Source organism: Lithobates pipiens, unplaced genomic scaffold (assembly GCF_037356315.1).
Source record: "Lithobates pipiens isolate NorthernLeopardFrog02 unplaced genomic scaffold, aLitPip1_a1.2 Scaffold_10, whole genome shotgun sequence".
Classification (NCBI taxonomy): domain Eukaryota; kingdom Metazoa; phylum Chordata; class Amphibia; order Anura; family Ranidae; genus Lithobates; species Lithobates pipiens.
The window spans coordinates 170,176,897-170,199,002 of NW_027507686.1; the positions used below are offsets into that span (position 1 = coordinate 170,176,897).

The window sequence follows — 22,106 nt, forward strand, 5'->3', positions numbered from 1 at the left end:
TTGGAAACAAACCTATCCATGTTAAATTGATAATTTAACAAATGAGTTTAAAAATGTGTACCGTGAACCTTTTTGCCATAATGTGCCCATATGCACAGCATATTAGCACATTATGGCAGACTTACCTGTCATAGTGATCCCCTTGAGCCCTGTGTTATCAGCATTCCTGCCACGATCCCTGCCAGATTCTCCTTGTCTTTCCTTAGGGTTCCAAATCTTCGGCTGGCCAGGCTGCGAAGACGTCAATCCTGTGCGCATGCGTGGAGTCACACAATCATGGCATGGAGCTATGCTATAAGTGTATGCTGAGCTGCATGGCTCATTGTACACAAGTGCTGACAGGCTAGGAAGGAGGTTTATGACAGATGAGATTATAGTTCTCATCCCATATCTCTTCTATTGTAAAAATCCTACCTTTCAGCATTTATGATTTTTTTTTTAGGTTTATTTCCACTTTAACCATTTTCCCAAGGCATATGCACATGAATGTTGTCACAGTTGCTTAAGATCTCAACTGGACATCCTTTACAGCCAAGGAAGCTGCCATCTTAGCCTCTGTTTGATCTACAGTTTCTATGGTGCTACACGTGATCACTTTTGACACCAGCCATTGTTCCCCTGCAAAGTAAAAGCATAATGTGCTAGTATGCATCGCATACTAACACCTTATGTGACACTTACCTGCAAACGCCTGCCCTCTTCCTTCCGGGGCTGGCTCTGTGACTGGCCAGAGTCCAGTCATATAGGTGTAGCGCTGGCTCCTAACGAGCAGGCGCTATTGATTTTGTAAAGTTAAGTTGCCTGAAGCCACAGTTGGGTTTCGGGATTATTTCTCAAAATTTCTGGTTTCAGTACCAGTCCAGCTGGGTTGCACTGGGTTCTCCTTCACCGCAGGTGTCGCTGTCACCCCTGGAAAGAGTAGAAACGCAGTCTAGCTGGGTGCATTGAATGCCACTTATCTCTCGGAACCAGCCCAGTGGGAGTGTTTTCCTGCTGTGCATTCTGGGGGGAGCTATTTAAGGTCCCGATGCCATGTTGGCGGGAGATTACTTTCTGTCCATTACTGTCTGTTACCGGAACTATGCATCCTGTGTCTCTGGGCTGGCTGGCCCGAGGCGACGCAACTGAAGGGCTAGGCCCAAACTAATTTCGGGGCCTACTGATCCAAGGATGGTCCGGTGCCGTCTCATCAGAAGGGAGAAGCCCAGCAACTGAAGAACCCCTAGGAAGGACTCTTTCAGAAGGCTGGTTTCTCTGAAGGAGCCTGGAGGCTTAGTTGAAGGACGCAACCTGGATCAACACTCATACGGTATCACTGGATCGGCTGAGAGAAACTGGTACCATATGTCAGTTCTTTAAATTTATCCACATCCCTCAGTAACGCTCAAGTGTATCTCACATGTCTGTGGCAGAGACTTTACCGAGCATCCCACCGGCTGCTAGGCCTAGTGAGAGAGGTCTCTCCGGGGGTTGTTGAATCCAGTTGTGGAGCAGTTTTATTCTCTGGATTCTCTTAATACTTTCACCTTGCAGTTTAAGTGCCTGAACTCACCCCTAACCCTCTACCTTCCATTAAGAGACTTTGTTTTTTCTAAATAAATAACCCAAAAGAGGATTCAGTGTCAGTTTCAACATTCTTTGGGCCATTTACCACGGGATCCCCAAGACGGAGAAGCAAGCATGTGAGGTAACGGTAAGCCCAAATCAAACCAACAGCTCCTTCGGGGGTCAGTGCTACATAAGTAAGCCTTATTATAGGTTTACCTATAGGTACACCTGACGCAGAGAGGTTTACAACCTCTTTAATGTGTGCAGATGTTATGTACTGTGTCCTTTAAGTGGGGAGGAAGAGAAGAGTAGAGAAGACTTTCTTTTGGTGGTATTTGATCACCCCTGCGGTTTTTATTTTTTGCACTATAAACAATTATGAAAAAAAAAACATATCCCCAAAAAATATATAGAAAACTTTTTTTCCTCAGTTAGACTGATTTGTATTCTACATAGTTTTGGTAAAAAAAAAAAAAAAACGAAATAAGCGTATATTGATTGGTTTGCGCAAAAGTTACAGTGTCTACAAAATAGAGGATCGTTTTATGGCATTTTTATTAATTAATTAAATTTTTTTACTAGTAATGGCGGCGATCATCGATTTTTATTGTGACTGTGACATTATGGTGGACACATTGGACAATCTTGACACATTTTTGGGACCATTCACATTCATACAGCGATCAGTGCAATTAAAAATGCATTGATTACTGTGTAAATGTGACTGGCAGTGAAGGGGTTAACACTAGGTGGCGCTGTAGGGGTTAAGTGTGTCTTAGGGAGTGATTCTAACTGTGGGGGAGAGGGGCTATGTGTGACACATCACTAATCACTGCTCCCGATTACAGGGAGCTGTGATCAGTGTCCTGTCACTAGGCAGAGCGGAGAAATGCTTATTTACATTAGCATTTCCCCATTCTTCCTTTCCATGAGACAATCGTGGGTATCCCCACGGACATCGAGCTCCCGGGACCCACGATCCTATTCATGGAGCTCGATGGCACGGCGGCAAATTCAAAGAGACGTACAGGTAGGCCCTTTTGACCAGCCGCGCCATTCTGTCGACATATGTTTACATATGGCGGTTGGGAACCGGTTAAATGACAATTGTGCGTTCATGCTACACTGTACCCAAACAGAATTTTATTCATCATTTTGTTCCCACAAATAGAGCTTTCTTTTGGTGGTATTTGATCACCTCCTGCATTTTTTATTCTTTATTAGACAATTCTTAAACAAATAAAAAAAAGACCTAAAATTTTGAAAAAAAAAAAGTTTTTCTTTTGTTTCTGTTATACATTTTTTTAAATAAGTACGTTTTCTCCTTTACTGATGGGCACTGATAAGGCGGCACCGATGAGGTGGCACCAATGAGGTGGCACTGAAGATGGACACTGGTAGGCAGCACTGATATGCAGCACTGATGGGCATTGATAAGCGGCACTGATGGGCACTCATGGGTGGCACTGGTAGGCGACACTGATGGTCACTGAAAAGCTGCACTGATGGGTACTTATGGGTGGCACTGATAGGCGGCACGGCTGGGCACTGATAGGTGGCACTGCTGGGTACTGATACGTGGCACTGATGGGCACTGATAGATGGAATTAATAGGCATCACTGGCAGGCATTGGGGATGGGCACTGATTGGCAGCTGCTTGGGCACTGATTCGCATTTTCCTGGTGGTCTAGGGTGGTATACCTGGTGTTCCTGGGTGGGCATCCGAGGGCGGACTGCGCTGATAAACAATCAGCACAGACCTCCCCATCAGGAGAGCAGCAGATCAGCTCTCCTCTACTTGCGTCTGTCAGGTGTGAGTGAGGAAAAGCCAATAAACGGCTCTTCCTGTTTACACCGTGATCAGCCGTGATTGGACATAGCTGATCACTTGGTAAAGAGCCTCCATCAGAGGCTCTTTACCGAGATCGGTGTAGTGGTGTGTCTGACTGACACACCACACTACCGATCGCCGCGATCCATGCCCCCATGGGCAAGAGCGGTTGTTCTGGTAGGCCGTCATATGACGTCCACCCAGAACGAGAGCCGTGCCGCCAAGCCATCATTTGACGGCCGGTGGGCGGAAAGAGGTTAAATTTGGGGGTTTCAAGTAATTTTCTAGCAAAAAAATTATGATTTTTAAAGTGGCGATGCATAGTAGCCCATTATTTTACCTTTGCAGGAAAATAAAGAGGACATAAAACACATCAGGATTTACTTCCTCTTTAAATATAGGAGATACATGTCAGTATTGGCCTGGACAGGAAGTAGTTAAAAAAAAAAAGTCTGACTCTAGTTCTACTTTTTTTTTTATCTGAAACTGGTTGTCATACACAACTGCTGCAGCATCAGTAAATTCCAAGAAAATATATACTGGAAGGAAGCAGTGATTTCTCCCCTACTGTGCTGACAGAGAGCGAGGAGCATGCACTTCTCTTCCTCACACTACTAGCGCCTAACCTCCAAAGATACACTCGTTACTTCCATTTATATCACTAATACAGAGTAAGAAGGGGCAGGACCCAGCCCACATACACGCCCTACAAAATCAGACCAATCTCTAGCAGCCAGTCCCACTTCACCACGCCTCTTTCTGTCATGCTATCCAATCGACGCGCGTATATGACGCTGCCCTCACCTTGTGTTGTCAGTCAGGGCGGAAACAAAAAAAAAAAAAATATATATATATATATATTCCCCCCCCCACCCCCCACATGTTTCAATAAACTTGATTGTACGCGGACATTGCCATCGCCAATGAGTCAGGTAACAGGAAGTGCTGTGTGGAGAGTTGTGAGCGGCTCCCAGCCTGGCAGGTTGTTGGAATGATAATATAGGGCACCCCCTGTTCTGTGTGTACGGAGTGTGTGGTTAGGAATGACGTTCCCCGTGAGGAGAGCAGGGTTGTGTGACGTGCAGAGAGCTGTGTGGCTGGTTGGTGTGTAATGAGCGCCCTCTCCGGTCACAGCTGTGTGTGTGTGTGTAGTGGCCATGTGGAGGAGGGCTGGCTCTGTGGGATGTAATTAGACGAGGAAGGAAATGGAACACTAAGTAGCCAGTCCTATGTTACAAATACTGACATTTCTGTATCATAGAAAATAAATAACCCCTTTATCAGCACATAGCATGCCACATGTATGTGTCCGGTGTGTTCTGAGAGCGCACTCCCTGCATGAAGGCCGAGCGCTGAGTCCAGACTACAGATTGGTGACAGTGGTCACATGATCCACAAATCTTCCCGCCCACCAAGCATTCAAAACTGTTTAAAGGGTTAGGCTGGTGTTCTGTCAAAAAGTGTCCGGCCATCGGCTAGTGTCCGCCTCGTACTGCACAGGCAGAGGAGGAGAAGCCGAACATCTCCGAAGAAGAACGGCGCCTGCGCACTGAGTCCAGGTTTAAGGCCAACCATCCAAGTGGGCATAGGGCTCCTCGCGGGCTCACTTTGCTTGCCACGCTTCGGGCTCGGCCTCGCTTTGCTCGGCTATTTTTTATTGTAACTCTATGTCCACTTGGATGGTGGGGCTTGAACCTGGACTCACTACGCAGGCACCGTTCATCTTCGGAGACCTTCGGCGTCTCCTAGTCGTCCGTACTGCACAAGCGCAGGGGGGACAGTATTTGACACATCACCGGCTGTACACAGAGCAAGTTTCTCGATTTGCTCGATTCCCCCGTGAATACAGGCAGTGTGGATGTGGGGAACCCTCCTTCCGGCCATTGTCCCCGCCGGGAGAAGATGGTGAATATCACCAATAGCCACTTGCGACATACGGAAGTGAATTTGGCAGGCTGGTTATACCCAAGTTGATCGATCAATCGACTTGGTACATTCAGCCTCCCCACTAAGGATGAGCTCCGACGTGTTTGCATGGTCCACATGCAGAGCCTGCCAGGAAGTTGGCGCAGTGCTACGCTAATCACAGGCAGTGAGACATTGCCCCGAAGAAGAACGGCGCCTGCGCACTGAGTCCAGGTTTAAGGCCAACCATCCAAGTGGGCATAGGGCCCCTCGCGGGCTCACTTTGCTTGCCACGCTTCGGGCTCGGCCTCGCTTTGCTCGGCTATTTTTTATTGTAACTCTATGTCCACTTGGATGGTGGGGCTTGAACCTGGACTCACTACGCAGGCACCGTTCATCTTCGGAGACCTTCGGCGTCTCCTAGTCGTCCATACTGCACAAGCGCAGGGGGGACAGTATTTGACACATCACCGGCTGTACACAGAGCAAGTTTCTCGATTTGCTCGATTCCCCCGTGACACAAACTGAAGCAACGGCACATGTGCTTTAGTGAGTGTGCCGTTACCGCACGCATGCGTGGGAGTGATGTCATCATGGCTCCGGCCAATCACAGCGCCAAAGCCACGATACCTGGAAGTAACCCCAGGGAATGATGTCGCCAGCTGGTGCTGTGTACAGGCACTGCAGTGAGGGCTTCGATCTCAGGTGAGTATTACATAATGAGCTAGTATGCGAGGCATACTAGCTCATTTTACCTTGTATTAAAGGTTTTTTTTTGGGGGGGGGGGGTTTACAACCTCTTTTATTACTAAAACCAGTAATTTATTGAATGTACAGGTAATTATTTCATATGATTAAGAGGAGATCCATTTATATAGTCTTAAGGCCCATACACACAATCAGACTTTTTGAAAACAAACATGCAAATTAGCTGTTTTGGAGCAACATCCGACTGTGTGTACGCTCCATCAGACAACATTTTTCGGTTTTCATTGGACTTTTGTTGGCTGTGCGAATGGACAAACTTTCTGGCAACAAAAGTCCGATGGAGTAAAGTCTGATCGTGCGTACAGAAAACCATAAGACTTTTGTACAAAGTACAAACAGGCATGCTCAGAACCAATGCAAAAGATCAGGCAACAATACAGACAAAGTTGACCAAAGGTGGCGGTAAAGAGCAGAAAAAACACCTGATTTGGTGAAAGTTGGCTGAAAAAGTCCTGCTGTGTGTATGCAATACAAGTTCAGGGCCGACGCCCTTTGTACAAAAATCCACAGGAACACAGAACAGACGGGGGCATGTGAGTGGTGAAGTGGTTAGCACTCTCAGCTAGCAGTAAAAAGGGTTGCTGGTTCGCATCCCAACCATGACACCACCTGCCTGGAGTTTGCATGTTCTCCCTGTGCCTGCGTGGGTTTCCTCCGGGTACTCCGGTTTTCTCCCACAATCCAAAGACATGCAGGTAGGTTAATTGGCTTCTGTCCAAAATTGGCCCTAGCATATGAATGGGGACCTTGGATTGTGGGCTACTTGAGGGTAGGGACCGATGTGAGTGTGCAACATACAGGGATAGGGACAATTGTAGACACTCACTCAGGTTGAACTGGATGGACTGGTGTCTTTATTCAACCTTACTAACTATGAAACTATAAGTCCGATTATGTGTATGAGGCTTTACAGATACAACTGGCCCTTTGATGCGTCCCAACGATTAGGGTTGCCATCTCATCCCTTTAAACCCGAACACATGAATTACACAGGTTCTGAGGCTAATTTAACCATAGCTGCACCAGAGAGCTATTCCCTGCTGGGTAGAGTAGAGTAGAGCAGAGTTCTACTGAAGTGAGCAATATAGCTTGAAAGTGCTCAGAGATTGGAGAGTACAGTATAGATTTCCCACTGCTGCCCCTGGAGAATGGGGATTACTGGGGGCTCAGAGCCCTCCCAGGGATCATGCATATGGTGGGATAAGTGGTGTTCTGCCCTCCAACTCCTCCCCCCCCAGTCACATTCTGGCACACCGCTCTGTACACCTGTTGCAGTTTGGGCATTAAGGCTCAGAAAGGTTAGCCACTGGCCTAGACTTTTGTGCACATTGCTGGAACGCAAGGGGGCTAAGGTAAATATCTGGGGGGCTGTTGCACAGAGAATATTTTTTTACCTTCATGCATAGCGACCACTTTAAAGCCCCCCCCCCCCTCCAAAATTTTTTACTTCTGTTGTCTGGATTCCTCCCCCACTCCGGTATCACATTTGGCACCTTTCTGGGGAGCAGAGACCTGTCTAATACAGGTACTTGCTCCCACTTCCTGCGAAAGATCACCGCAGTATCCGCATCGATCTACTGCCATGTCCGGCCCCTCTTTTGTCCCACCCCACCCCCCGTCTTCTGGGAGACACACAGGTCCCAAAAGACAGGAGGGACCACTCAGAACACGCAGTGCGACTTGTGCATGCGCAGTAGGGAACCAGGCTGTGAAGCCGCAAGGCTTCACTTCCTGATTCACTTACTAGCAATGCCGGTGCCTCCACCCGGAGTGGAGGGACGGTCGGCTTTGGGTGAGAACATCGCGCTGGATAGGTAAGTGTCCTTCTTTTAAAAGTCAGCAGCTGCAGTATTTGTAGCTGCTGAATTTTTTAATTTTTATTTTATTTCTGGGGAAACCCTTTAAGTTAATAAAATACTACACTATTTTATTGGATATATTTTGTAACAGTAGAAAACATTGGTTTTTTTTTTCCTCAAAACTTCCAGTGTGTGTGTATATTAGAGAAATATATATATATATATATATATATATATATATATATATATATATATATATATATATATATATATATATATATATATATATATATATATATATCTCTATCATATCATTTTATTTGTTTTTCTCAGAGAATAGGTACAGGAACTTCATCCTTCTGAGTCACCTCTCATCTCTGCCCCTACCCACCTCTGAGCAACATCCCTTGGTTCCACCCCCTTCCCACCTCCCAGTACCACACCTTTTGGAGAATACCGAGAACCATGTATCATTTTGTGCTGATAAGTAATTTGTGTGGAATTTGTTAATAACAAGAAAAGCAGTAAAGTAGATCCCCTGCAGCCAGCACCAATGGACCCCACCAAGATGGGAAGTCAGGGGAGGGGGGGGGGGGGCAGGGCTTAGCGTAGCGTTGACGTGCCTCAGACATTCACAAACACGGGGGGCTGTGTAAAGTGCACCTTTTGCAGGTGCATTCAGCTAACAAAGGAACACAGAGCAGACGGGGGCATGTGAGTGGTGGAGTGGTGACAAAGGCATTCCCAGGCCATGTTTACTTAGCATCAGGCTGAGCTTCTCCTCAGCCATGATTGGATTAGAGGAAAGGTTAGTGTTTTTAATCGCATCTCCATAGTGGAAGAAAATGCATTAGGTCCCCTTCTACCCTCGGGACCCTCAGAGGAACAGTGGGAGGGGTGAGAGAAACCCCCCTCAGGGGACCGTGACGAGGCTGATGACTCCACTTCCGAGGGATTAATTGGAGAAGGACCTTCTTCAGCTTCACAAGCTGAGAAACTGCTGGTGCAATCTCTTACTGAAATGGTCTGCTGCACATTTTAAAAGTTTCAGTTCACTAAAGCCTCCTCAAGCTTGCGTGTCTTTCCTGTCCATTCATTGCTGGAAAAGCTTATGTATTCTGAGTGGGGACACCCAGATAAGCATTTTTTCCCTCCTAAAAAAGTTTTCAACACTTTATCCTATGGAGGAAAAAATTTACTGAAAGGTGGAGTATACCAGCGATTGATGCTATTATATCCTCTGTAAATAAAAATGTCACTTGTCTGGTTGACAATGCTCAAATGCTTAGGAGGCCATTTGATGAAATTTTAATTCCTGTTCCTGAGTGGGTGGAGGGGGGGGGGGGGTAGAGAGACTTCTGCAGTTCTCAAGGGTCTGGCAGGAGGAATTTTGAGACAGATGGATGGTCTCCATAATAGCTCTAGGCTACAAACTAAAGTTCTGAAATTTCCCATCTCCTCGTTTTCCTCAGGGCAAAGATCCAGAGAAAAAGAAACCTCCTTTTCAAGCATTAGACCGACTTTTGTCTCAAAAAGGGTCATGGCGGTCCCTGTGATGGAGCAGGTTTTTTCAAACCTTTTCATGGTGCCAAAACCAAATGGGGATGTCAGACGCATGCTAGATCTCAAGGATCTAAACCGGTTCCCGAATATACGCTTTTTCCGCATGGAATCAATACAATCTGTTGGCTCCATCCTATAAGGAGGAGAACTTCTGGCATCAGTTGACATCAGAGTTGCATACCTGCATGTGCCTATTTTCACCGCTCATCAAAAATATCTGCGTTTTGCAGTAGAAAATCATAACTTTCAGTTTGTAGCCTTACCCTTTTGGTCTAGCTACTGCACCTCGGGTGTTTACAAAATGTTTGGCCCTTCCTCTGGCCAGTTTAAAGACTCAAGGTATAACAATTGTAACATACCTAGACGACCTGCTCTTGATAGACAGGTCGGTAGCCTAGGTTGGGTCCTCAACCTAAAGAGATCTTCTTTAAAACCATTAAGAATACTTTGGTCTGGTTATAGATACAGCCCAGAAGAGGGTGGTTTTTACCCCAGGCAAAGATCAGTTCCATAAATGAGGTGGTTCAGGTGGTCAGGGCAAAGAAGGGTCCTTCTATTCGCCTTTGCATGAGGTTGTTGGGAAAGATGGTGGCTTAGATCGAATTGGTTCCCTATGCTCAGTCTCATTCGAGACTGCTGCAAAACAGTATCCTGTATACCTGATGCAAGTGGTTCCAAGGGCTAGATTTTCCAGTGCGTCTGCCGCCAGAGGTGTGCCAGAGCCTCAATTGGTGGAGGATATCCAAAAATCTGCAGAAGGGGAAACCCTTCGTACCAGTTACCTGAAAGGTGTTAACAGCTGCCAGCCTTGTGGGTTGAGGAGCAGTCCTGGAAGAGGCTACTGTCCAATGGGAAATAGTCCAGAACCGATAGGACCTTGCCCATCAACATTCTAGAGATTCGGGCAGTGCGCCTAGCACTAAGGACCTGAGCATTCAGGTTGTGGAAATGTCCTGTCAGGATTCAATCCGACTATGCCACAGCAGTGACTTATATCATTCACCAAGGGGACACCAGAAGTCATGCAATCCAAGGAGAGGTAAACCATATCCTAACCTGGGCAGAAATGCATGTACCATGCATATCGGCAATCTTCATCCCAGGGGTAGAAAATTGGCAGGCAGACTAATTGAGTCGCCAGCAGTTGTTCCCTGAGGAATGGTCCCTTCACCCCAACATCTTCCTAGCTATATGCCAAAGATAGGTGATCCCGGACATAGATCTGTTTGCATCCAGGTTCAACAACAAAATCAACAACTTTGTGTCAGGAACAAGGGATCTACTCGCATACGGAACAGATGCTTGGTGACCAAGTGGAATCAGTTTTGTTCACTGATTTATGCATTCCCTCCTATTCTGCTGTTACCACAACTTCTTCGCAGGATCAAGCAGGAAGGGAAATCGGTGGCTTTGTGGCCCCAGCATGGCCCAGAACATTTTGGTATGCAGAGATCGTAAAGATGGTGGTAGGGGCCCCATGGACCCTACCACTAGGTCCAGACCTGCTATTGCAGGGACCGGTGTTCCATCCTACCTTACAAACTCTGAATTTAATGGTTTGGCTATTGAAACCCCCATTTTGAAGAATTGTGGGCTTTGAGGCTCAGTGATATCTACCTTGATTAATACAAGGAAGCCAGCTTCCAGAGTCATTTATTATAGAGTCTGCAAAGGCATATGTTTCCTGGTGTGAGTCCAGGGGTTGGCATCTTGGAAAGTATGTTATAGGTAGAGGCCTTGCTTTTCTGCAAATAGGATTAGCAATAAAGCTGGTCTTGAGTACCATCAAAGGCCAGGTCTCGGCCTTATCAGTATTGTTCCAACGACCACTTGCTTCATATTTCCTGGTCCCTAGTTTTATACAGGGGGTGACACGGCTTAAACCACTAGTTAGGTTACCCTTAAAACCTTGGGACTTGGATTTGGTTTTGTTAGTTTTACAAAAAAAGCCTTTTGAGCCGGTACGACATACCCCTTTGATCCTTTTCACAAGGAAGTTGGTTTCTGGTTGCCATATCTTCTGCAAGAAGGGTATCGGAATTGGCTGCTCTTTCTTGTATAGAGCCATATTTAATTATTTTTAAGGATAAGGTGGTAATGTGTCCTCATCCTTGCTTTCTGCCGAAGGTGGTTTCAGGTTTTCATTTAAACCAGGATATTTTTCTACCTTCATTTTTGTCCAGAACACTGTTCTACGGAAGAAGAGTCACTAAATTCTTTACAGGCAGCGGTATAGGTCCTCAGGTCTGATTGCACCCTACATTTGTTGGTGTCCCCTCCTCTCAGATAGCATTGCTGTGGGACATCCCATACAGTAATTGCTGTGGCTCTGTGTCCTGTGATGTACGATAAAGAAAATAGGATTTTTATAACGGCTTACCTGTAAAATCCTTTTTTCTTGGAGTACATCATGGGACACAGAGGTCTCTCCCCTCTTTAATACATGTATATTGCTTTGCTACAAAACTGAGGTACTCACAGTAAGGGGGGGGGGGTTATATAGAGAGCAAAACTTCCTGTCTAGGGTGTGCCAGTGTCTTTCACCTAGAGGTGCCTGTATAACCCATACAGTAATTGTCGTGGCTCTATGTCCCTTGATGTGCTCCAAGAAAAGGATTTAACATTTTTTTTTTTTTTGCATACTGTCACCAGAACAGTACAGCGTCATCATATACTGGTGACCGTATGTGAACTTTTTTTTTTTTTCCAATTTGTTTAACTTTTTTTTAACAAACAGTGACTAGAGCACCATAGTGACACTGTACTGCTCTGGGGAGGTAAACAGTTTTTCTTTATTTCACTATTATTGCTTATTACAGTGATGATCTGATCACTGTTATAAGCAGTAATTTTTATGAATGGCATCCATTCATGGTATAAGGGTTAGCCCAGTACAAATGATCTGTCTTCCAATGTGTCTGGTAGACACAACAAGGGACAGATAGCGCAGCTGCATGGTCCCTAGGCCACTCACAAGGCATACAACTGGAGGACATCTTATGACATCCACCCAGGATGAGGGAGCTCCCGCCCCAACCATCAGTTTGCAATAGGCCGGACAAGAAGTGGTTAAGGATAATGAGTTAGGCTTTAAAGTGGTTGTAAACCCTCTTGGGGGGGGAAAAAAAAAAAACACCTTGCAAGATAAAGGCATAATGAGCTAGTATGCATAGCACTCTCGCACTTCACGATGGCACAGAGCGGGTGCCATAAATGTGGTTTGAGCTGCGCATTCATGTCTCAAGTTACATTGCCGCTGTCAGACCTGGAGAGGATTTTATGACAGAAGACACTACTAAGTTCTCTTTTGTTATAAAAACCTTGCTTGTCAGCAGTTTTGTAAAAATTGACTTTAACACCTTGCCTCCGTAAGGTTTTACCTCCCTTTTGTGTGTGTGAAAAAAAAAATGATATAAATTTAGTGTTTTAATGTTTCCATGTTGCATGACTCTGCAATTGCCAGTTAACCCCTAGAGCTCCGAAAGGTTTACCCCTTTAATTTTTTTTCTATTCAGCACTGTGCTAATTTAAATGCCAATTGCTCAGTCATGCAGCACTGTAATCAAATTAAATCTATATAATTTTTTTCACACAAAAAGAGCTTTCTTTTGGTGGTATTTGATCACCACTGCTACTTGTCTTTGGTAGAAAAAAATAATTGGTTTGTATGAAATTTTATAGCCTTTACAAACTTTGGTGTACTGGAATTCATACGCAGCTATAGACGCTATACTGTAATGGTGGTTATCAGCTACTTACAGTGTGACTGTGATAGGGTGGAGGGCAATCCAATGTTAACAGACACTGGCTAGGAGGGTCATTATCTGACACTGATGTTGCTAATGACACCATTACATTGATTAGTGATAATGTACACTCACACTGTACTAATGACACTGTCTGTGAAGAGGTTAACATCTAGGGGCAATCAAGGGTTTAACGGTGTGCAGTTTTTTTTCCTCCCTGCTTTTCAGCTAGAAGAAATGGCCAGATCACTTTTCACTGAGCAGTGTTCTGTGTGTTTGAAAACACAGAACTCTGTAAGTAATTGGACACAGGCGATCAGCAGGTTTTAGCTGAAATCTGCTGTCAAACTCATTCTGTATCCAATCATAGCACACACAGTCAGGGGGCACAAGCATGCACCTGCTGCCTGCTGGGGTTGGGAGGAAGGTAGTGCCACTTTAACCCCTATTATCCTGGGAGGACATCATATGATGATGCAACATGATCTGTCACCCACTGTGTTCATCAGGCACGGCCAATGACCGATCATTTGTATAGGCCCACTGCCGGTACCTTGTGATCGCTGTAGCCAATAACAGCCTGTTGCATGACAATTGTACACAATGAACGGCACTGTTTCGTGCTGTTCATTGTGCACTATTGTGATGAGCTATGTGATTGGTCACTGTGATCATATGGTACAGACGGGGCAAATCACAGCCAGTCTGTACGATGTGATTAGCTGTAGCTAATCACAGTTAATCTCAGTAGTAAACATTAAATTAATCGTTTTCATAAAAATAAAAAAATAAAATTCTGCTGTAACTGTAAACGTTTTATAAGCAACCATAGTGTGTAGAAAAAAAAAATTATTGCTCCGATCGCTGTATGTAAAAAGTAAAAAAAAAAATTATATTTTATTTCAATTCACATACTGTCACCAGTCAGTGTCCCTGATCACCACCACGCCAGTTATATGATGATCCTGTACTGCACTGGTAAAAATATGTAAAAAAAAAAAAAAAAAAAAAAAAAAAGAAAATGGAATTTGTAAAAAGAAATTCAAATTTTTTTTTTTTTTTTCCCAAAAAAGTGACAAATAGCAACTTCAAAAAACTCGCCATGCCTATTACTAAATACCTTGGACTGTCAACTTTCCAAAAAGGTGCCACTTGGGGGGATATTTGTACTGTCCGGGCGTTTTCGGATCTCAAGAAATGCTATAGGCCGTCAGTACACCAGGACCGATCAATTTTCGGATATGTATTTAATAGTTTGTGGACTCTGTAACTTTCCTACAGACTAAATAATATAAACTAATTTGGGTTATTTTCAGTTATAAATGTAGCAGTATAGTATAGTATACATTTTCGCCTAAATTTATGAAGAAAGATTATTTATTTTCAAAATGTTCTGTCTTTTTTCGTCTAAAAATAAAATGCAGTAAATGCATACCACCAAAAGAAAGCTCTATTTGCGTGATATAAATTTCATATGGGTACAGTGTTGCATAACTGCACAATTGTCTTTGAAAGTGTGACAGCGCTGAAAGCTGAAAATTGGCCTGGCCAGAAAGGGGATAAAAGTGTCCGGTATTGAAGAGGTGTGTATGCAATGGGAGTTGATATGGGATGTCTATTTTTTCCCTCTGTTGTTGATAGGTTCATAAGAGCTTACACACGCATGGAACATTTTTTTTTTTTTTATTGTTGTAAAGTTTTTTTTTTTTGTTTTTTTTTATATAAAATTCAAACCTTGCACCTGCTGAATAATACCTGCAATAATAAGCTGTGCATTAATTAGTGTTTGCTCAGAGACAAATCACTTGCTGTGAATGAATTCCAGTTCAGAGGAGAAGCGTGTCATTGCTTCCTGGCCTGGTTTGCTGTAGAGCTGGACAGCCACTGCTTGTGGAAATGAAGGGTCGGATGATCAGACCTCATTGCCTCCAGCTCTGTGCCAGGCTCCCTCCCACACTTCAGTAGCAAAACTCACAGCTCTGGTTAGTATCTGCTGTGTCACTTTGGACATTCTCTTGTTGCAGTGAGTCAGCTTTGAAAAGATGAGACTGCTGTATGTTCTGCTCGCGGTAGCTGTCGCTTGCCAATTGGCGTATGCCACTTTGTCGAAGAGTGACTCGAAGAAAGCATCTGCAAGGAATCTGGAGACAAAGGTAAGGTAACAAATACGGGGATGTCTTTCAAAGTGTGTGATAAAAGTAACACTAGCTATGCAGAAATTCCACTGCCAGAACGTACTTTCAAGTTATGTACCTGTCCAATGAAACTGAGTTTTAGTTGTCTTTCAAAACAAAAATTGTCATAAGTATTTGTTTAAGAAACTGTTCATAGAAGTAAGTAATGGTTCTCTTCTGTGAAAGGGTCACTGATATAGCATATATATCACAAGATTTTACAAGAAGTAAAACCTTTTTGGTAAAACTGAGGATGTTGATGTTTTGCCTGCTTCTATTTGCAGCTAAAATAATAAAATTTTGCCTTTTTTGTCTATAGTTTGGTAAAGTGACACCAAACAACATCCCTAGTTTCCAAAATAATCCATAAACATCCACCGCTTAATGACCCTGCAGTCTTTTTTCATGAAATTAGTTTTTACTATATAGCCACCCTCTAACGGGAAGTCGGATCAAAGCAGAAAAAGGTAAGTTGCTTATTTACTGATGGAGATATGGGGAATTGCATGGGCCCTACCAAGACAAATCCTTAGTGAAATTAATATTCTGTGTTGCTTTGTCCTACTGTTGAAGATAGGGTTCCCCTCATTGCAACTGCACTCCTAAAGTGCACAGTCTATTTGCGTTTCATAAATCCATCCCAATACTGCTATACAAGTTTTATCATACAGTTAAATCTAACAAACAAGTAGTAAAAAAACAACAATGAAATCCTTAAACAATGGCTCTAAAAGTGAATTGGACGCTTTTGGATAAGTAATGGAGGACTGTTTAAGTTGGATGTTTCTTTTCTTCCAACAGTGGGACATAATTAGCTTAACCCAGGGCTTGAACATTATACAAAATGAATAGTGGATGACATGAGAAAAATGTATTTGGCTTCTATAACTTTAAAAAGCAGGTGACTTTATGGCTAGCCTTACTGAGTCGTGAGGTTCAGGATGCACACCGACTGTGAAGAGGATAACTGTGGCTAACAAGTGTAATGAGTGCTGCTTTTACTTACTAATCTTCAGGGATGCTGCCAAACTCATGCTGTGTCCAATCACAGCATGGGTCAGCAAGAGGCGCACGCATGCACCTGCTGTCCGATTGCATTATATTTACTGTGAGGGATTGACAGGAGGTTAATACCACTTTAAAGTATAGGTTTACCTTTTGTAACATATATTCAGGGTGTAACATGTAACATTTCAGATGCACTAGCCCCCGATCACCCGTTCTGACAGCTAGCCAGGAATCTTTACCCCCCCCTTGTTAGCTGTCGCAATCTACAAAAAACGTGGCCATGTGGGGCTCTGCCCCCCCCCCCCCAGACATGTCATCCATTAACAGTGTTCTGTGGGATAGGAAAATTAAAGGTGTGCATGGGAAAACTACAAGTTCTGACAGCTTTTTCAGCTGTCGGCTTGTAGTTCTTAATATGCTACAACAGCGCTGTGGTAGTTCATTAAGTCTTCCTGTCACAAATGTTTGAGATGTGCCCTCGGGCCAGTACATTTTGAATGATAAGATAAGCATCTCAAACTGATGCCATCAACACAAGCCCAAACGACTTTGGACTATTGGAGGTACTCTAGAAGATAAGTCAAGCCAGGCTTTAAAAAAAAAAAATCCAAACATTTTGCTGCCAACTTCAAAATGTAGGAGCCAGCAATACTATAGCTTTGACCTGACATTCTCACCTTCCGCAGAGGATATTTATAAAATTTCTTCTGTAGATTTATATATACCATTCTCTTCTTCCTCTGCCCCCAGAGCAATGTATATTCACCCACCAACTACTGCCATATGGAGTCTAGCATATAAGTATCCCAGCACACTGTATTCAACTTTGGTTTGAAGGTAATGAAAGACGGGCTTCAGCTCAAATCCCACTGATTGGTCATGCCCCATGACACATTTCTTCTACATAGAGTTTAAAGAGGAAATGCAGTCTGCTCACATCATTTGTAATAAAAACATCTTTGCCATTCTGAAGCTTCCCTCCAACTTTGCATATATATTTTATATATACTGCAATTCTGTACTTGCCAAATATGCTGCAGAAATCTCCCTCCACTGAGTCTGGCTGCAATCATTTTAACTGTGGGCAGCTGAAGCTGCTGCCTGTTTACTTCCTGGATTTACACAGAGGCACACCTCCATCTCTGCAGCCCTTCAGCTCTCATTGGCCCTCATATGACTCATCCCCCATCCCTTCCTGACAAACTCTCCGAAGAGTGAGAGAGAGAGTTGTGCAGGATGTCATAAGCCTAGGCTCATTACCAGACAAGAAACGGGAAGTGGGCCGTATAAGGTATTGACTGGCAGAAAAAAAAATGTTTTACTATCCAAATTTAAAACCACAAGGGAATAAGATTTAATAGATGGAAAGATGAAAAAAATGACTAAAGGTTCGCTTTAATGGTAGAGGTTAACCTCTAATATTAAGCTCGGTGTGGGTGTAACATGTCAGAGGGGTGTGACAAATCGGTGGGATTTGAACTGAAGCCTGTCTTTCATTTACTTCACACAAAAGTTGAATACGTTTGCAGTGATATTTATATGCTAGATTATATCTTGGCGTGAGATGTGCTCTGTTTCTGCCAGTATCTGAACACACAGTGTGAACCTAGGAGACTGATACTGCAGGCTGGGATCAGCGTTGATCTGTTAAATTTGTGAGCTGCCATATATAGTTACATTTACATTCCCCCAGCAGCCATATATTTGTACAAACAGTTCACAAAAAGCAACAGTACATGTGGTCTTCCCCCAGCAGCTGCTACCCCTGGCTTTGTATGCATCACTGTGCCAATTGATTAATGCAATTTCTTTCATTGCCTGGTCAGAGTGTAATCATTAATTACAGAGCCTCAACCCCGCAAATGAGCTTCTCAGATGGCTGTCTAATTTGCACTGCTTTTATCCCCTGCAATGTGTGTCATGTGACTAATATGGTCTACATACTGTAACAGGGCCACATGACACCATGTGCAGGGGATAATTGGCTAATAATAATAATAAAACAAATTAATTACCACTATGCCTGGCTGTTGTAAGACATGGCAATAATCCCTATTCTATCCACAACAGCGGTGCCACTGCCGCTCAGGAAAGAAGTAATGGGAATTCTCTCCAGTCGGGACATAGACAAAACTAAAAACATTTTTAGTAAAGTGGAGAAGGGTAAGCATTTTAGGCAATGTTTTTTTTTTTTTTTTTTGGCTGTCTGTGCTTTCCTGTCCCAGCGAAACATGCTTCTATTCTGGTGTCACAGGCACAGAAGGTAAGGGAAAATCAGTATTAATACCGTTACATGACCATATCCACTGTCACTAACGAATAAATCCAAATAGTGGCAGTGGGCCCCTCTGAAAGAAATAAGTCCTTATGTCACTCCTCAGAGTCTACAAGGCCGAAGCCGTAGCTAACATATAGTCAGAAAAAAAGAAAGAAAAGAGACTTTTCCCCTGCTGTTGTGTCCCGCTTTTAACTTGCGTACCAACACCAGGAAAAAAGAAAAGTAGTTACCTTAGGTTTTCGGTGAACACATAGGACATTTGATTAATATCAAAAATATTTTTATTTCTTTCTATACATAAAACAATAAACCTTGATTGAATTGCATCAATCGATCCTAGATGTTTACACAACATTAACCAAAGATGACCCAAAGATCATCCTTAGGCCCCTTTCACACATGCGGATGGTATGTCCGTATTTCATCCATCCGTTTGCGGATGAAATACGGGCCATACATTCATCCCTATGGGATAGCGGGTGTCTGCGGATGAGCATCCGCAGACACCCGCTATTGTCCGCCTCCGCAAATGTCCGATTCTGCAGACGGAGGAAAATCCTATTTTTCTGTCCGTCTGCAGATCGGATGAACACGGACACACGGTCCGTGCTCGTCCGATCCCCATAGAGGAGAGCGGAGAGCTGACAGGGTGGTCCCCACACAGTGTGCGGAGACCGCCCTGTCCGCAGCCGGCTCAGCGGGGACAACGGAGCGATCCCCGCTGAGCGAGCGGATCATCACGGGGCGGATCTTTACTGATCCGCCCCGTGTGAAAGAGGCCTTATCTGCACAGTTCATACACCCTGACTTTCAACAAACAGAACCAAACATACAACAATAAAACAGATGGAGGCGCCTCCTATGGCCATACATGTGGTGATATACAGAGTATGATCAAATTGTACCAATAATACGCTTCTATTTAGAAGCATGAGATAAAAATCTCTCGGAAATCTGCACATGTATGGTCATCAAAGTAGCAGTAATTGGAAATGGGGATAATTTTGACCAGACAACGGTCCTAATCTCTCATTAGTACCTCCATTCAACCTACATAGCAATTCTCTTCGGTTAAAAAAGGAATATCTCAGGCTCGTGATTATAACAGTCTCATGAAGATCTCTCAGTTCAGTCAATTATTATAACTCTGAGTCTCCTTCTACTTAATCACTTGTCGCAGAGTGTAGCAAACCTGAAGCCTTCACTTTCAGCCTTTTGCAAGCAGCGGCATAAATGACAGACAATACTGATACTGATCCTATTTCAACCGAAGAGAATTGCTATGTAGGTTGAATGGAGGTACTAATGAGAGATTAGGACCGTTGTCTGGTCATAATTATCCCCATTTCCAATTACTGCTACTTTGATGACCATACATGTGCAGATTTCCGAGAGATTTTTATCTCATGCTTCCAAATAGAAGCGTATTATTGGTACAATTTGATCATACTCGGTATATCACCACATGTTTGGCCATAGGAGGCGCCTCTGTTTTATTGTTGTATGTATGAGTATGTCTGGTTCTGTTTGCTGAAAGTCAGGGTGTATGAACTGTGCAGATAAGGATGATCTTTGGGTCATCTTTGGTTAATGTTGTGTAAACATCTAGGATCGATTGATGCAATTCAATCAAGGTTTATTGTTTTATGTATAGAAAGAAATAAAAATATTTTTGATATTAATCAAATGTCCTATGTGTTCACCGAAACCTAAGGTAGCTACTTTTATTTTTTCCTGGTGTTGGTACGCAAGTTAAAAGCGGGACACAACAGCAGGGGAAAAGTCTCTTTTCTTTCTTGTTTTCTAAGGGAAAATCAGTGTGGTCACAGACAAACAAAATAACCATTTAATCTCTTCCCTATTTCAAGCAAAACTTGGAAAAAAAAAAAAAAAAGATTGAAGTTCGTCTTCAAGACACAGAAGTAGCTTCAATACCTTAAAGGCCAATTCTACTTTGTAAAAAAAGTTTTGGCTATACATACACTTAAAAGTGAACCTGTGCTTTGTCTATGCAAGACACAGGTTCACTTTAATGAAGCCCTCTCCATCAGCAAATCCTTTCCTCCTATGTCTCCCTATGTCTCCCCAGTCATTCTGTTCAGCTGCTTGGAGCAAAGGAAAATCCAGTGCAAGGTACGGGGTGCAAGAGTTGGAGCTTACACAGGACATTGGGCTTCCTGGAGTATGTGTGATTTGCCCAGCAGTGCCACATGAAATGGGTACTTCTTCCACTCCTGGCTCTGAATAGAGTGACGAAAAGATAAGTGTATGCTGGTGTATATTAAATTAAGGCAAAGCTGTTGGGCAAATATCAGGTTTTCTTTAAAGGAATTTAGGTCAATCTATGAGGTGTAAACCAGATGTTTTCCACTTCTATACCATTCTGTCTCTATATTGCAGACGCACCTTTCTGATCTCCCTGTCCAAGCCAGAGGATTAGTCTCCACTGATGTTAAGGCCAAGGACATAGTGCTTGATCACCAGAGTTACTGCATCAAAAATCTGAAGGAGCGTCATGTTACTGCGGATGTACTGGGATATGTAACACCTGTAAGTCAGTAACATTTTATGTACTTTGCTTTGCAATGAAATGTACTATTCTTACTTTATTTCTATTTAGCCTGATTTTTTTTTTAGTCAGTCCCCAGTGCAAGACAAGGCAGAAAGCCTTGTACCCTATGGTGTCTGTTCACATCACTGCAATGTAGTGGTGTGTACTTAGAAAAAGTACTGCATGCAGTATTTTTTTCTACAGTGCAGCAGGTTGCTATGCAAACTACCACATTGCAACACCACGGTGTGGTGCTACTTATAAGATAGCACTTTAACATATCGATGAAGTTCGGCCCAAAAAAATTGGTAAATGGGGTATGTGCCGAGATCATTGCATCAGCACTGTTCCTGCCAGAGAACACCACAAAGAGCTGCTGTCTGGTGTGAACAAGCCCTTGGCGTACTGCAGGTGTTGGCAACCCAGGGGCCGCACTCGGCCCGCCGCCACTAAATCTTTGGCCCGTCATTGCCAATGATTATTTCAGGGCACCCGGTCCACAGACAAAGCTGTCTGTTTAAAAATGTAATCTACAAAAGAAGAAAATTTCAGCTATATTCCTCATTAAGAGCGCTGCTCGGGGCTCAGGTGACCGCCGCCTCCCCCCCTCCTCTTTTCCCCTCCTGACTGATGTCATTCTTGCCCCGCTGCAGTTGTTAGACAAGGAAAAGAGAGGCTGAGTCACATGAGTGCTGCTCTTAATGAGGTATATAGCTGCATTTTTATTATATAACACAGATGGTTTTGCAGATTACATTTTTAAACAGAGTGAATAATAGGAATACAGTCCACAGCCACCTTTGTACCCCCCCCCCCCTCCCATTCACTGATTTTGGCTATTACAGCCGAAAATCTCGCGAGATTTCGGGTGTATTAACCGAAATCTCGCGAGATTCCGGGTGCATTAGCCGCAATGTCTCCTGGGATTACTTGG

General features: G+C 43.7%; 1 protein-coding gene across 3 annotated transcripts in view; it reads left to right on the forward strand.

Annotated features, from left to right (window-relative positions):
* The first annotated feature begins 4,253 nt into the window (after nt 1-4,253).
* The window catches only part of CHID1 (chitinase domain containing 1), a 924,523-nt gene continuing 906,670 nt past the window's right edge, over nt 4,254-22,106 (forward strand). For 2 of the 3 annotated variants that reach the window (XM_077459781.1, XM_077459798.1), the window contains exons 1-3: nt 4,299-4,362; nt 15,186-15,314; nt 21,022-21,171. In XM_077459781.1, coding sequence (XP_077315907.1) covers nt 15,204-15,314; nt 21,022-21,171 — 261 coding nt within the window. In that variant the 5' untranslated portion in view covers nt 4,299-4,362; nt 15,186-15,203. Of the gene's footprint in view, nt 4,363-15,185; nt 15,315-21,021; nt 21,172-22,106 lie in introns of all 3 variants that reach the window. The other variant, XM_077459791.1, reaches the window with a different exon arrangement.